The 17,482-nt window shown below is 42.4% G+C and overlaps 1 protein-coding gene across 1 annotated transcript in view; it reads left to right on the forward strand.

The window, feature by feature from the left end:
* Positions 1–17,482, forward strand: part of LOC109470228 (lysosomal-trafficking regulator-like) — a 54,961-nt gene that overhangs the window by 17,165 nt on the left and 20,314 nt on the right. Inside the window, exons 4-18 of the mRNA XM_019769073.1 lie at positions 72–165; positions 959–2,609; positions 3,398–3,589; positions 3,729–3,904; positions 4,210–4,328; positions 4,712–4,933; positions 5,092–5,931; positions 7,705–7,878; positions 10,526–10,673; positions 13,209–13,429; positions 13,737–13,803; positions 15,112–15,221; positions 15,564–15,802; positions 16,134–16,294; positions 16,508–16,652. Coding sequence (XP_019624632.1) covers positions 72–165; positions 959–2,609; positions 3,398–3,589; positions 3,729–3,904; positions 4,210–4,328; positions 4,712–4,933; positions 5,092–5,931; positions 7,705–7,878; positions 10,526–10,673; positions 13,209–13,429; positions 13,737–13,803; positions 15,112–15,221; positions 15,564–15,802; positions 16,134–16,294; positions 16,508–16,652 — 4,559 coding nt within the window. The remainder of the gene's footprint in view (positions 1–71; positions 166–958; positions 2,610–3,397; positions 3,590–3,728; positions 3,905–4,209; positions 4,329–4,711; positions 4,934–5,091; positions 5,932–7,704; positions 7,879–10,525; positions 10,674–13,208; positions 13,430–13,736; positions 13,804–15,111; positions 15,222–15,563; positions 15,803–16,133; positions 16,295–16,507; positions 16,653–17,482) is intronic.

The raw sequence follows: 17,482 nt of genomic DNA on the forward strand, positions 1-17,482 counted from the left end.
TATGTGATTTTTCATTTAAGACCAGTTAAGTTATTGTTTGATAACTATTGTATACTTTGTTGTTTCTACAGGGGTTATCATGTGGTTCTGACTTGTGCAGCCTGCTGGTTTCCCTTCTCCCGCTCCTGGTGCGAGTTCCTCTCCCGACGTCCCAGCCTGAGTCAGGTAGCCGCCTTCTTTGCTCTTCCCGTGTCCCGAACAGGGCACACACTGTCAGATCTAACGGTCCACGAAGCCTTGTCACGCTTTCTGCCCAGTGTGACAGAGAGGGTTTAGATAAGCCTGCATGCCGTGTGCACACTCGCCGGTGTCAGGAAGCAGGGTGATTTCTGCTCAAACAAGTGGTCCAGTCAGCCCTGCCAGCAGACCAGAAACAAGGCAAATCAGGGTACATTTGAAGATGTCCCTGTGACAGGAACTCGGCTGAAACCTAAAGCTTGGCAGGGGGGACTTTTGCCCGGGACTGCATGTTGGTGCTGTCCGTACCAGCTTTATCTTCACTGTGTACTTTTCACAGGCCTCTTCCAAATCTGCAGGGCGATTGTCTTTTACAGTACACTGTCAAATATTTTTAGCATTTGCTCCAAGAAAAACCATGTTGATTTAGAGAGTGACAACTTTGCTCCAGTTTCAAAGACTCCACACCGCTTCAGTCGTCAGTTGGAAAATTCTGTCAGCAGCAAGTCACACAGAGGGGCTTGTTCTTGCGATAGACATCAGCTAACATTTGAAATGTTGCTTGTATGACTTCTCTTTTTGAGCTATTGAAAGTAGCACCATGTAATGACAAGGTAAATTTATTGATTGATGTAACGTTATGTATACTTTAATTTGATTTTATCATTCTCTGTTATTTTACACTTTCTTAAAGAAATTGCCATTTCTATTTCTTCAAGTCTTCTTACCATTATCAATTTATTTTGTGATTGTAAAGTATGGTTCTCTTTTTTATCCATAGATGTTTTCTTGGAGGACATTGATTCCTGCCTCCATCCACTGAAAGTGCACTTCAGGAGAAAGAACCGGTCAAAGAAAAACTTCAGCTGGAAAGACTACTTTGAAAACAATTCATCAGAAGTGAAAAATGAGCCACGGACAAGAAAGGGTCTCTCCTCAAGGAGACTGCGACATTTGAAGCAGTGGTCAAGAGACGAGGATCCCAGTGCCGACCAGGAAAACTCCAGTGTCGAATCTGACACAGAAGGGTCAGAAATGTACAGCCGGAGCAAGTCCTCTGTTGTGGAACATGAAAACATGTGGATGCACAGTGATGACACATTTGGATTTGATGGCAACAATCCTCTGACTACCCCGAGAATCATTGCTGGCAAGATTTCCCCTGACATGGGAGTAGGAGACATGTACGAGGAAAGGGACTTCACATACAAACCAAAAACTATCAGGCCAGCCTACCACCTCAGTAGGAGGGATATCGACAATGGGCCTGTGGAACAGTGGACGTTTATGGACATGTCTGCATTTGAGCTTTGTCAGGTGCTTTTGTCTTTGCTGGAAAAACTCAGTCACAGTGAGCTGGCTCACGGAACCTACGGGAGTAATCCAGCAAGCACGGTATTGCACCAGCTAACACACATGATGGCATCTCTTAGCCAAAGTCTTTATAAAGAGACCGGGAACACAGCAGGGATGGTAGATGAAGAAGAAACAGACTTTGTCGACGGTTGGAGTGACGTGGCTACTGCTAGCCTACAGCGCATGATCTTGCGTAATGTCCTGACTTTGTGTAGTTTGAGTTGCACAAAACCGAGTGGTATTTCAGAGCTGGCAGGCAGTGGGATCATTGCTACCCTGCTGGATGCTGCGAAGGAGGCGCATAGCAAAATCAGCAGGAAAGAAGAGGAGACCAAAGCTAGGTCAACTGATCCAGCTGACACAAAAAACAGCAACGGCGTCCTTAATGATGCCAAGGCCAACAACAATGATGGAGGAAGTGGGCCAACATCCTCATATTCTACTCATCAGAATGGAACGGGTAACGAACATGACACAAACATTCTTCTCACCTCAGCCTTAGCCCTCCCAAGTGGGACCATTCTCCTGGTACACGAGATCCTGCGGGGGGTCCTCATGCTGATTAACAGCATTGTGCAGACGTTACCCATCAACCTTACCTTCCTGTCCCAGGCCCTCAACCTGCTCAACGAGTTCTCTGCCAGCAGCGGGTACCAGCTGGTTCTACAGACCATCTCACAGCTGGAGGAGCTGCTGACACACCTGGGAGATCCTGCCGAGGCGGGAAGGGTGCGTGACTGCATTACCTCGCTCATCACCGCCATGTTCAAGGTCGTCATCTCCATGAAGAAGGCCAAGGTCGACTATGTACACATCATGACGTGCCTGCGGAGGAAGCACAAGCGATGCGAGTATGGACGCTACATTCACCATCACCATGACATCTGTGGATTGTCCTCCTCCTCCTATGAACAGTTGGCGCATACCTTGAATGACAGTCAGTTCAGCCCCGACAGCCAGTACATGTCGGGGAGCCAGATGAACTTTGGCCCCCGGGGTCGGGGGTCGGCAACGAGATGCTGCATAGCAGTGGCCAGCGAGACACTCCTACAACTTCTTAGCAACACGTCATCAAGGTGACTTTTCTTCCCAATGTTGGTCCTTAAGATAGTACTTTGTTGTTAAGTCGAGTTAATTTCTGACATAACACCTTATTCTTTTATCTTTGATAAAGTGTCTTAATTCTAATATTAGAAAATGATATACACTGTGTATTTATAATATTATATGATGGCTGCCTTAAGTTGCCCTCTCAGAGTGCAGACTGTTCTGCAGGCAAATTTCAACAGTTCTTAAAACTTAAGGACGGTTTCTTTTCCTGCAGCACTGTGTACAAAACAGGTTCCCCCTCTCTGTGTCGCCAATTATCCACTTGTCGGTGGATCCTGTTTCTGTCTGATGATGTCTGTAGTCTATACAAACCCTTGTTTCACAGAAGGGTATCAACATGTTCGAGAACATAATCTCCAGAATGTTGGCTCCTTCCTTCTTATGGCCTCCTTGGTGTGTCTGGTCGTCTTAACTGCACCGCTCCTTGACTTGAGACACTAGTGTTGAGTGACTGTGGTGATGAATGTGCCATCCTAGTCCATTATACCTGCCTCATTACCTAGTGCAAATCTGCCACAAGTGTCTGACCAGACAGCCTTGACCTTTTCCTGCTCAATAACTTGGGTTTCTCACAGGTCCTTCTTCATGATAGTGTTATGTCTAGATGTTCATGAGCTTTTAACTTGAAATATTTTACACCCTCTTCATAAAAACTCATCATAAGAAAACGATTTTTACGTGTTTAGGGTTTGGACACATGAAAGGTGCATGACTGTATGGACCACCCCTTTATACTTAGTACCTCATGTTGCAGGTTTATCCACATGCGTGTGCTGGCGGGGATAGACAATGTGGGTGTGTGCTGCTGCATGCTGCCCTTCCAGGTGCTGCGGCCTGTCCTGGGCAGCCTGCCCTCCTACCAGCCCAACATGCGGGCGTACGCACTCAGTGTGCTGAGCCGCATCCTGCTGGAGCAGCTGGGGGGTATGGAGCTAAACAGCCTGAGGTGAGCGGATCGGTAATCTTGATTTGATTAGATTTGGTATTTTTACAAGATTCTATCCATAAAATCACACCTGTTTGATCTTAGATAAAGCGATCTCAGTTTCACATTCATTCATTATTCATTCATTACTACACTGCAGGTATGAGTCCTGTACGGTGTGTGGAAGCACCACAGTGCCGTCCACACCGGTGTATGACCTGACAGTCAGCTCTACAGAGTCGACAGCGAGCACCACTGCTACTACAGAGAGTGCCTTCTACAGTATCACAGACACAGGCAGGACGTTCTGTATCATGTCCAAGTGGGAGGCTTTGGGTAAGCTAACGAATCAATCAATCAATCAATCTATCTCTCCTAATGTCAACCATAACCTAATGATTTATTCAATAAGTCAGTATACATATTCAAGGAGAAATGAAACTGGTACATAATGTATTTTGACATAACATTTGAAGTAGACCGTTGAAAACAATTTCAATCTGTGGTATATTTGTTACTGTAACAGTTGTATTGTTAACTATTTTTGTTGATGAATGTTGTTAAAGTTTTATAGAAGGCTTGTACACCGGCCATGAAGACAAAGGAGTAAACATTGTCTCCTTTTGCTACGTTCACTTCAGGTCAGTACCAGGAGTTGTTGCACCTGGAGGACTCAGGTGTGAGTGTGCAGGTGGCAAGACACCTGTTGCACCTGGTGGCAAATGCTAACGAAGGTGTCAGGAAAGAGTTCTTCATACAGGTGGGTGCTTCCTTACCTCAGGAGTAGCTTACTCACTGGCTGGCTGCATTCATTCACTCACTCAGTCATTCAATCACATGTAGCCACTTTCTAGGCAAAGCAGTTGACCTTACAGGTGCCCTTGGATTATCCACAGTCACATGGATGTGAAAACAAACAAACATCTTTATAGTGTTGACACTGCTACTGCCATGTGCTGAACACAGAAACCCAAGGCTGTAGTGTTGATATCTAATGTCCGTGTAAAGTCCAGTTTTTACCAGGCTTCTTTTCACTTTTATACAGAAAGTTGTACAGACCATTTTATTTGACATTGTTCATGTTCTTTGTGTTTCTCTATGTAAGTTAAGCTCCCAGCATGACATGTTTCCTTTCTTCATCAGGTGTACCTACCATTGCTACAAGAAGCCCCTGCAGTTTTCCGTGCGTCTGAGCAGAGTGTGAAAGCCGACTCGCCCAGCCGTGCGGTGATGGAGTGCTGTCTTCTGGCCTTCCCTGTCCTCCTGACCTCCCCGTCTTCTCAGCACCTGTTCCTCAGCTGCGGAGGGGTGCATCAACTGGCACAGCTGCTGCATGTGGCCTCTGTCAGACCAGCTGTCTTGCAGGTAGGCTGTTCTTACAACATTCCATACCACATTAATTTTGCTACCACAGCCAAGAAGTTATTATTTAATGCTTTGTTGGCCCCTTTCATATTGTATGATTTATTCAAATTTTCATGTCCAATGTTTGTAGAAAATGAATCTGTGCCTCACTCCTGCAGGTATTTGAAGTACTTCTCCAACCAGATGACCACTGCCACCAGAGCCGTCAGGCGAGCCCTGCCCCGGGAAGTCGCCGCTCCAGCCTGGAAGTTTCTACCAGCTCTCTGTCATCCATACACAGCGGTGGTCTTCCCTTTCCTCATCGGCGGCCCAGCAGTTCTCCCAGGAAGAGGAGTGGCCCCTCCGATGGACATAAGATGTCGGGAAATGTGGTCACTGTCCTTGTGAAACTAGCCCTGAACATGGTGTCTGAGACCCAGGCTAGTCAGTCTTTAGTTGACTCCAGTTTAAACCAGACCCCATGGGACCGTGAGGTGCCATATGGGGTAAATTCGGCTGCTGCATTGCACATGAACTTGTTGTTGTCCAGCACCCCTCTCAACGTTGACAATGTCAGACTCCCGTCAGATGAGAACCTTGGGATGGTGGCAGATGTATGGAGGACATGTGGTCAACTGTTCTGCACCATCCCAACCTTCAGAGACTGTTTCCTGCAGCAGGGTGGGTACACCTGTGCTTCTCACCTGCTGACCTTGACTGTTAACTCCTTCTGCACCAGCGAGTTACATGATGGCAGCACGCTGACAGCATCAACAGCTACTACAGACGTTGTGTCCTCCGATGACCTTCAGGAAGAGACTGTCTCTCCTGACATTGACTCCATTAGTGTCCAATCTAACCTGACTGATAGAACTTTGAAGGATGCATCCCTGTCTGGTGAAAAGGGAGACTTCTATTACATCTTGTCACTGTTTGAGTCGACCCTAGCCATCTGTTTGAAGACTTCCTCAAGTGTAGCAGCCGCTGGAGGCGCAGAGGATACCCACAATGCTGTGAAGGTGAGAGGTCATGATATCCAAATGTCATTGATTTACATGATAGTGCAGACACAATGTAACTGTATAGATTTGGTTTACTTAGTCTAGTTGCTTTTGTGTATAATAGGGTTTGAGCATGGATCAAGTGATTACAAAATGTGTTGTACTTACAAGGAAGTAATGCTAAATGGTTTTGTACACCCTAGCCTGTATCATTCTGAATATCCTGTAAAGGTACAGATGTATTTAATGAAACCCTGAAAAAGGCAAATTGAATGTACAACATACATTAGGAATCTGTATTTTAAGTTTGTGATAACCAATGACTAAGGACTGTTGAACTGTTAGAATCAAGTAGTCAATGTGACAGCAACTTTAGTCACTATTAGTGCCTAGCAACGTTGACTATTTTTAGTCTTAGCTTTACTGACATCAGCAGTGGAGGCCTATGTTTGTTCACTATAAATCTTGCCAAACCTTTCCAATCATAATTTGACAAATAAGCCTGAAAGCTGACCAGAAAGTTCCGGCCTCAGACAGAAATGTCTGGAATGCGCAGAGCTTTGCAATTCCTTTCAAAATGTCACAGAGTCTGACTTGCTTGAGATAAGTTTAAATATTGTATAAATTATAATGAAGTTCAGTGTTCAAGTGGAAGTGAAGATTGGCTGTTGTTGGGATCAACAGGTCTCCATTCACAAAGTAGATATGCTTAGTTGTTTAAATCAAATCACAAACAGTTTGATGGGCTTTTTCCAGCATGAATCTGTCAAACTTTCATTTGTTGTAGAAAGACATGAAAACAAAACCATTGTTCTTTGAAAAATTGTGTTAAATCTTCTCAACCATACACCCAGTAACAAGGAAATATATATATATAGGGCTTCCACCATGGTGCCCCAGAAATTTGGAGAACGACTTTTCTATCTTTGAAGTGACATTAGTATCATGTACCCAGGGAGGAGCACTGACCCAAAGCAATGCTCTGTTTTGACCAAGGCGTGCATGACGCTCGTCCTGTGTGAATAGCAAACAGTCATGCCTATAAATGTCCCTGACGTGTCACTGTAGGCTGTGATGTGCACAACATTCTGTTTGCCATCTGTGTGTGACTAGTTCAAGGTCGTTCAAAGGGTATCCTTACAGGCCTCAGGGAAACTACATGTACGTAGAGGACTGCTATGACTTAGAAATCTTCTGACTGTTCAGCAAAGTGATGTCATCTTCACTTGAAGGGGAATAGAACAGTAGAGAATGATGGAATACAGTTGTTCCCATATAATGTCTTTGATGTGACAGTCACTGATAGCTGCCTATATAGCTTGCCATCTATATCTATCAAGATCCCGACAGCTTAACATGAGATGGATAGTCTTGGTTTTTTTGGTGTGCAACTAATTTTGGCCTCTTCATCAGAGTTGGTTATATTACCATTAAAGGTACTGTGCACATTGGTTGAAGTAGATATATAACATGACATATGTTTCCTGATATCTGTTGTAAAAAATTTGTTGTTACTTCAGAGAACTGTGATGTTCATATTTTCTATTTAATTCTAGATACAGGTACAAGAACACTTACTGCAGTGAACAAATCCAACACAGCATTACAACTCACTGTTTTTTTGCCTTTTGAAAGTACATGTATGAGCGGCTGCACGAAAAGGCAGTCCAAGGGGTTGCAGTTCTTTTAAGTTGATTCAAAATCTTTCCTAGATAGCTTAAGATTTTATGTTGGGACTAATAATTTACATTTCACATGTCATTGAATGTCTTTTCTTTCTGACTTTCCCAGCCAATGACTGTTGACCAGGTGATCCAGTGCATCAAGGTGCCACTGCTTCAGTCTGGCCTAGCATCCTCACCTTACGGCTATGCGCTGTGTGATACCCTGCTCAACGCTGCGACTCTGAAGCTCGCCTCTCCAGATGGGCCACCAGCCATCCTCACTCTACCTGATATGTCACTGGTGAGTACAGGCATCTGTCCTTGGCCCATGTAACTCTGGTGTAACTATTTTACATGACATGTGACAACCAAACCATTCATATGTAACTGACATACAACAAATTCTAAGAGCTCTCCTTGTAAGACATACACACAGTCATGTAGAAGTGTAAAAGTAGGCATGTAGTAGTCTACAATGTAGTTGTTAGCTATCACTTAAGAAGTTTCAGTATGACAGGTAAGCGATTGAACAGCAATGTATGATGTTTTAATGGTCAGCACTGCCTGTAGTGAGCAGTTTTGTCATTGTATCCATGTAGTCTTTAGCTTGTGGAGTCCAGATGTAGACATGTAGGGGAAGCCAACTGAAGAACTGTTATCACTACACAGTTCTGTTGGAAGAAGAGCATCTATCATGCCAGTCAGGACGTCCTGACCCTCAATTTACCTCTAGAAGGCCAAATGTTTTTCCACTAATGACTTTGGATGTTTGAGTTCGGAAACTTCTCGTGGTTGTGTGAATGTTGAAACAGTATGTGGGTCACCAGAACTGGATGTCATTTGGCACAGAAGGAGTACAGGCACAACAGGCACAACATGTTTCATACAGAGATCTAGGATCCATGGTCAGTTATAAGGGTGCATATGGGGGGAAAGTGTCCCACACATTTTATGATGGTTTCATGTTCTTGTTTGACAAACAAATGGACCTTCAACTTCCAAGGACACGAATGAAGGGTATGAATCAGATCAGTGTATTCACATCTTCTTATTTGGTGTACAACATTCTGAAAGTTAGACGTTCTTACCATTGTACGTACCATTTCTGACAAGAATGACTCAGATGTGGGGCTTAGCTTTGATGTTTTCTGTGCATTACCTGCATACTCCACAGTCATGTTTGTGGAACTGCTTTGTTCTGATAGATCTGGGTCACCCTGACCCTCACCACCGTTAACACCACTGTGACAGTAATTAGTGCTTATGTGGTGTTGTCTTAAAGACTCACCTTGAACATATCATGATAACAAGGAAACTTGTCAACTGATTTTGTTTGGCGAAACGCTTCTTAGCCGCTAGAGCAGGCTTTGTGTGCAGCCAGGCTGTTCATATTGCTTTTTTGCTGTCAACCAATTTTCTTAATGCTAATTTGTTCTAAGGACTTCCACTAAGTACTACATACATCTGCATTAGTCAGTAATGTAGAGCCATTATGGTAATCAGAAGATGTGCAATAAAAGAAAAGCAGCAATATCAAAATCCTGTTTGGCTGAAGATCCTGCTCTGGAGACTAAAGCCTTCTAGGCACCTGTTATGAGTGCAGGAAGCATGGTTTGTGATTATAGACGGGTCCTGTTCCAGTTCTGTTGACAGAAGAGGCAGGTCAACATGTGTCTTTAGGATAAGGAAAGACACTAAATGATTTGTAAATATTCGGGGGTTGTCGCTGACTTACTAAGTTTGCCTCTTCACTTTGGATAAATCTACTATGATAGTAATATAGTCACCTTCAATAGACTTCTAGCAGTAGAAGACAGAAGAGATGTGATGGGAAGCATTATCGTGCAAACATAACCATCTCTTATATGCATAAACATGTATTGACCTGTACATACACTGGTAATTGTACTGTGTATATTGAAAGTAGGTTCTGTTTGAGCTTCCTTTGCTAGGATTAAGAGGACTAAACTAGAATGGTGACCTAATTCGGTCTCCCATCCCTTGTTGCTTACGTCATCTTTGCCAGCAAGTGCATGACATTTCAATCTCTGCAATGCAAAAAACTCTTCAGCCTTAAGCCTAGGAGGAACCATGTATTGATTCAGTATGTTACCCAGTATGTAAATTATTGCCCAGTGAGTCAAAAGTTGGAAGGAATGGATAACTTCAACACTTCCAAAACTTTTATTTGTCTTAAAGTTTTGTCCATTTGAATAAAACATGTCTGTGACTCAGAAAATAAAACAAGGAAGTATTTTATACAAAAACACTTCAACAGACACTTCTGGAAATACTTTATGGACTGAAGCAATAAAGATATTATGTTATATGAACTCCCTGGAGTGTAAAACACACAGACCATGTTGCAAGTTGGTCATTATGACTCAGCCTTATGTTTGCTTTTGTCTCAACAACACCAATAAGCCCTTCTTGGAACAAACTTTATTGCTCCCAAGGAGACTGCATTGTCTGAAGAGAACTGTCATATGTCTCATATATTCCTCAGTAATAGTCTCTTTTAGATATTCTTTTATTGTTTCTTTATGTAATCTTTTATATGATACATGTACTAGTAAAGAGAAAATGGTAGGAAGAACCTACTAGTATTAAGTGCCAAATGAATGAACAAACAAAACAAAAAGGCAAGCCCAAGTTTGTGTCAAATGACTCAAGTGTAACAGTTATATAACCTGTATAATCATTTATGGCACATGTTTATGACGACGCACATGTAAGCAACGTGCCTATGACTCATCTTGAAGAGGGTGAAAGGGCAATAAAATGATATGTATATATATATACATTGTACTTGTTATTGTGCTTTATGTTGTGCACAATGACAGTGCAGTAGAAGCATAGTGTTGAAAATTCCAGTTACTGAGTAATGCATTACCTCTGTGCAAATGCCTGCTGCTACCATGTGTTACAATAATATATTTACCCTGTAGGATGGTAATGACGAGCTTTTGGATGAAGACCTGTTCTTGGAGGAGCTTCAGGCAATAAGCGACACTGGCAGCGAGCAGAGCGACCGCTGGAGTGTGGAAGAAGGCTACGAAGCAGACAGCGAACGTGACATGGACGACTCCAAGTCTTGTAAGTACAAATGAATTCTTTTATTCAAGAGCCAGCCTTGAATCCTTCATTGTGTATTTTTGAAACAGTCGTGCCCAACCAGATTTCATAGATGACATATTTTTGAAAGATGCATGGAAAAGCCAAGTGTGAACAAAGATCATGAAACAAGCCGGGAGTCGCAAAAGAGTTACCTGTTAGGAATAGGATGCAGAATGCACAAGTATACAATGTCATCTAGGTGTCTTGACGTCAGAAAGTCTTTGAGTTTGTGTGCCGCCTTAAGGGCAAAGAGGGCTCCTTTGTGTTATAAGCATCTTAAGGCAAAATGTCTTTAAGTTGTCAATAGTGGACACTTCCCGAACATGTCAGGATTTTTTCAGTGTTGTGATTTCACAGGTTCTTAAAGAAATCCACAGTTAAACATGGCAAAGAAAAAGAGTTTTAAGATTACAAAAGAAGCATCCTGAAGGGTATCCTATTGCTTTTCTCTCAATCCAATTGTCAGGGTGCTGTTGATTTAAGGATGTGATTCATGTAGAGCGAAGAACTGTGTTGTTTTTTGGAAGACCAAGAAGTGTATACATGCACATAGGACACCTAAAAAGCTCCCACCCCAAATTAGGCCAAGGCATCTTTTAGAATGCAGTTGTCACCCTTAACTTTAGATATGCCCTAGGCAAATGTTATTGCCTGGAGAGCTATTATATTATGCTAGTATGTTATCCTAATATGTTGCTTGATTTACATGTAATGTTACTTTACAGGTGTCAGTTGTTTACAACTAGGTATTTAGGGAACATGGCATAAGGGCAAGAACTTGGAGAAACAGGAGAAATTGGAGTCCTCAAGCTTTGAGTCCCATCAGGTTGAACTGTCTAGACCTGACTTTTCTCCTTATAAGGTTTTGTCCTGAATTTTTGTGGTCACCTGAAATCCTGGTGGGGGAGATCACCTGAAGGGATGATGGGAGCTTCCAGCAGCTGGAATGTTTGTTGTGCATTTTGACCGCGACCAGGAATCTATGGAATGGCCTCACACGTGCACACAAACACTTAAGATGGCCGAGAAGGAGGTGATGTCATAGACAGAGATCATCCTCTTTTCTTAGGTGTTTGGTCATGTTGAAGTTTTTCATACTGAGTCATGGCTTTTTGTTAGGTCTGACTGCAAAGAAAGGAAAGATACCTCTGTCTAGTTTCATCTTAGAAGAAGTTATTATTAGTCACGATAGTCATTGTAATGAGATCTGCATGACAAAAGCATGTGTGGCTTTTTATTCTAGGTACCATGTAGAAAGTTTAGATGCCAAGAAAATTTTGATAAGTACAGAAGATAGCATGGGAACGTTCAATGAGAGGCTATAGGTTAAATTTTGTCAGTCTTTGTCCCAAAGTCATGTTGGTAATGAATTATGGTGCACCTTCATGGTCTTTCAGCTGGCAGACGTCTCAGGTATGTGAGGAAAGGAAGCTGAGAGTGATGCTGTCTGCTGATTTCTTACAGAGTAGGTCAGCCATTAAGTGGAAAGGTCAAGTGCATCTGCTGCTAGTTAACATTTTTCTCAGGCATAGTGTCAGCTCTGTACCATTCCGTTGAATGGTCATGGAGTAAATATTGCTGAGAAAGAAAAATCTAGCTCTGACAAATATGGCTTCTTTGAAATGTTTCGTACAAGTCTAGTACTTTGATCAGGAAAACAGAATACATGAGGTGACTCAATGTTTGTGTGACACTGTGTGTTTATTTTGCTAGATACATGTATTATGGAATTTAGCTGCTATTCTTTTATTGTCAAGTCTAATGTTATCTTTGTGTGCAAATGACTATAGTGTATACTTTCCCAGCAGTTCTCTTTTTGTGAGGGTAGGACTGCCTTTGTGTTTATAAAATAGTACCTTTGCTCCTACAAACTTCCTGAAGCAAACAGGTGTAAGGAAAACTGTTGTCATGATAACAGGTCAGGACACCTGTAAGCAGGATGTGGCTTTTCTAATAGGAAGTCTGATTTAGATAGTAACAAAAGTGATACAGCCACAGAAACAGATGTCTTTGCTTTTTAGATCTTTTGTCTTCTTTAGAAATGTTTAGACTGGCAGGATAGAAAAGTGGACAGAAATATCCGTGCAGTGATGTCAATGACCCAAGTTTGCTAAATGTACTGATGTCTGCAGAAAATTTAGTTTTGGATAAAGAAAATAGATTATTAAACTTTCCACTTGTGATGAAAATGTCCACGTCAACCTGCTAATGACTTGGATGTTTTTTCAGTCCATGTTCCCCCACCTGTGTTAAGGATGTAATTTGTTTTGCAGGAAACCTGAGTTTGATATGAACAGCAATGCTAATAGGAACACGTTGAGACATAATTAGGCAAAAGATGTATAGGGTCTGCTGCTCTGGCAGCTGGCCGGATGAAACATCCTGTCTTTGGGGAAACATAACTCATGATCGAACAAGGAAGTTAAGTGCAATGCTCATTTCTTTAGATACCATGTCTCATTCTGCACTTAAGTCCCATAACCTCTCACTGGTCACCATTTTTATGATGTACAGGTTCCAGACAGCAGAGATCACTTTCCTCAGTCTCCATGGAGATGTTCTCAGACCACGCCCACCCCACTGTCCTGATGTACCCCCAGCTGTGTTCCTTGACCTTGGACCTGCTGGTGTCCAGCGACAGCGGCTGCAATGCTAATGTGGTCTGCCGGGTGCTGGACAGGCTGTGCTGTCTGGTCAAGGGCAGTGAGGCCAACAGTGCTACACTGTACAAGCAGGTAACATTGTCTCATCTGAACATTTTTCTAGCGCTCTATTGTACCTACATCTGCATATATATGTACCGTTGTGTTCATGTTTGTTGAATTGGCAAGTTCAAGGTCCAAGTTCAATAAAGAACCCTGCAACGTTACCAAGGTAAAATCTTCTTTGTCACTTGGAAACCGCCTTAGCCTCTACTGAATAACAATGGGAGATTTTACAGTCAACAATACTGTGGAACACTGTTATTTTCTATCAGCTGTACATCTGAATGTATTGGCTAATATTTAGACTCTAATATTGACAATTCTTCCTCTTCCACAGGATGTGGTGGAAAAACTGCTTAAGGGATTCAAGTCTGTACTCACATCAAAGGACGATTCTTCCAGCCGTGAGTTTACATACTTGTTCAAAATAATTTGGTGACTGTATTGCTTGTTTTGTCATAACAAGTTTTTCCAATGTTATGCTTCTTCCTGATAGTTGTACAGATGTCCCTTGAAATCTTTGAACTTGAGCCTTGCATGGTTATGATGACTATGGATTATAAAATGACAGGAATGTATATTAGTTGAGTCTATTTAAACCAACTTTGGTAGTGCACATTTTCTAGTTTCTTTCTTAAAATTTTTACTGTTCACCTGGTGCAAATTTTCAAATTGTCACAACACCTACATGTATCTTCAGAGTCCACTTGTATTATTGCTCACTTTGCTCTTCTCCGTCTCGATAATTTGGTACCTCATTACCCCTACTGTACTGGTGGTCTCTATCAAGAATTTGTTTACACAATAGTCTTTGTATACCAGATCATGTTTACACAATTGTCTTTATATGCAGAGCAGGTCTCACTCAAAACCAGAGAAATCCAAAGCCTTAGAAATGTGTAGTGCCACAACATATTTAACTAATTTAACACTCCTACATTGTAAACTGGTAATTAAAAGTAAGAAATAAGCCTTGCCAGTTTCAAAGCATTTGGCAGCTTGTGAACCAATTTATGTAAGATCTACTTTTGACATATTAGCATAAGAATAGACTACATGTCACATGAGAGCCTCAAGGCACTGAAACTTCAATTCAAGAAATTCTTGTCATGTTTGATATATCCAGATTTGATGCCAGATTTAAGGTAGTATGTGTTGAATGATATGAGAGATATTTTGTATGACCAACAGGATTTTGGAGGACCAAAGATTATTAGGTATGCTGAATTATATCCTGGTATGCTACTGGTATATGAAGACAAGAAGTGTGACGAGACTGGGTGTGTATGGATGATTAAGTAACAATAGTAAGCAGGCAGGGGAAGTCCATGGTAGTCAAACTAAGTATTGCCAAATGTCATTTCAGTCTTTGTGAACTCTCTGTGTATTGATCACCACTGACTCCCTTCTGAGCATCTCAAATGCAAAGTGCTTGGGGGTTAATATTCTCTGTGATGGCCTGCATAGCGATAGCCTGGGTTCCATCCTGGTTAGTTTACGTCTGCTCCTACAGTTGTGGTAGCGACTGTAGGAGCGGACGTAAACTAACCAGGATGGAACCCAGGCTAGCATAGCGATGCATTAGGTAACTAAGATGTTAAGGCTAAGCACGCATAGCTTACATGACAATTATGCCACTTAGTCTAGTGCTTCCAGTGCAAAAGGATTCCAGACTGTTGTAATGACCTGAGGGTGCTGCTTTTTCCCCACAGGTGAGCGGACTCTGCTACTGGAACTGTTCATGGCCCTCTCACAACACACCATCTCAGCACAGGAGCTCACCAGGTTCTTCGCTCTCTTCCATGGCAGGGAGTTACCACTGGTAGGTCTCACTGGAAAGTGATCAATTGTCCGTTTTTGTTTGGTCAAATCTTGGTCTCCCTCTGGATCTCTTGGGCAGAACCCTGAGGCTGATAAGGCCATTCAGTCTATTAGTAAGTAGATACATGTATCTGGTATGATTACATACTTACCTTTGAGAAGAAGATTATTTTTTGGTGCCATTTGTGTGTTGTTGTTTTTTTTTGTTAACAGCATAGTTGCATACACAGCATACAGAAGTTGTGGAAGGATCTGTATTATATTTCGTATTTTGATATTAATATTTGTATCTGATGTATTTTATCTTGATTATTGTTATAAAGCTAATGCGCAATACTTTCAGGACTGCCTGTTGTCGACCATGCTGAAGTTGACCCCCAGCATGACGGCCCAGCCCTCCCACATCCTGAGTTTCCCCACCGTCGTCCCCCCCACCCCTAAACCTGACGCCCCTGCCACTGCCAGGCCACAAGGATCGCCCAAGAGACCTGACACATTGAACATTCCTGACAGGGGTGCAGACGGGAAGGCTGGGACATCCAGTTCAGCATGGCAAAGGGCTCCTGTACAGATTCCTATCAAGTAGGAGACTTGTTTGTTCATTGTACAAAGTCTTGCCATGTTAGATGCATATAAATGGTACTTATTGTATTCTCTCATTGGGGACATAATGTCACAGTTTTAAATTTCCAGTTTCCTTCCTCAATGTTCTAATTCAAACTCTCTTTTATGACTTACATGTACAGTAGTCTTGAAGTGATGATCATGGTTCCTTTTCTGTTGCGAGATGTATTTGGTCTCATGTTGTTTAAATCATGACTTCCATTGCCTTTCATTTGGTTAGGCCAGGCACTGTTCTGGCATGATTCTACACTGCTCTGTGCTGATAGGCTGATATTGTGTCTGTTGTCAGGAATAACGTGACATGGCCGCCTCGTGGACGTGGGCTGAGCCTGTCCATGTGGCTGCGCCTGGAGAGCGTGTGTCGCACACCGGGACTGAATGGGGGTAACGGCAGGAGGGGGAAGAAGAACAAGTCAGTCATGTTCAGGGACTCCAGCTCTGACAGTATGGGTCAGTGTCTCTTTGTTTTGATCTGTGTGAATTGTAGGTTGTTAACAAATTGTGTCAGATAATAATAATATTGTAATCTGTGATGTTCGTTCTACTATCAGACCATGTGAATGTCCAGAATTTCTGTGGAACAGCTTTTGCTCTGTGTCAAAGAAACACTGACTATGTTGTTGTATACTATTTGTTTATTTATTCGCTTGTTTTTTTGTGTAGATACAGACAAGAGTGACCCGTCCAGCCCCCGACACAGCACAGACAAGCTGCACTCCTCCGGGTACCTCCACCTGGTGTCCTGTGGCTCGAAAACACTCATGATGCAGACCTGGGCGGACACATCCACAGGCACACTCACTTTCAGGTGCACCAGAAACCTTACCTTATCTACATTCTACATCAGATTCTATTCCATACCTGTATCTACAGTTAGTATTTCACATTGTAAACACTAAATTTGACCCAAAAATGTGATTTTCTGATAAGGTATCTTTAGTTATCAATGCACTACACTGTATGTACTGGGGAATAAAAGTACATGTATTGCTGGTATTGTTACCCAAGGACTATGGGTGACGGGTCAGCCCTCCTATATATGTACCAGTTATGTATACATGAATGTTTCCTTTGTGAAGATTGAAGGATGATTAAGTGATAAATGCATGTCGGGCGAAGGAACCATTCATTTCAACTATTTTAGTTACGCCTCAAGGGTGACCTCTATAACTATGCAAGCATACAAGCACCACTGAATACCATAATTGCAGGTAAATACTCTAAATTGCTTTGTCCCTTTGGCAATATGCATGAATGTATGCTTGTATGGTGCTGGATTTTGATTCATCACTCTTATACAAGGGGAAGAAAAATACATTTATTTCATGCATAATTTTGTTCTGATATTTTTATCTTTATTAGTTTGTTGTTCAGAATCTAGTTTTTCACCTGAAATAGGCATTAATATCAAATTGACTCATACAAAAGAGTTTGTTAACACATAACTGGACCCAGGTAACCCCTGCTGTGTTTTCCTCAGGATCTGTGTGGACCCAGATGATGGTAAGCAGCCTGGCACGCTAACAGAGACCACCTGCCCCCGGCACTGCTGGTGTGTGGACAGTGGCAGCATCTCTGCCTGTCCTACTGTGAGACCATGGATGCAAAGAATGTCTTTGGCACTGTAAGCCTGTCCTT

This window comes from Branchiostoma belcheri, unplaced genomic scaffold (genome assembly GCF_001625305.1).
Source record: "Branchiostoma belcheri isolate BF01 breed outbred unplaced genomic scaffold, Haploidv18h27 scaffold22, whole genome shotgun sequence".
Classification (NCBI taxonomy): domain Eukaryota; kingdom Metazoa; phylum Chordata; class Leptocardii; order Amphioxiformes; family Branchiostomatidae; genus Branchiostoma; species Branchiostoma belcheri.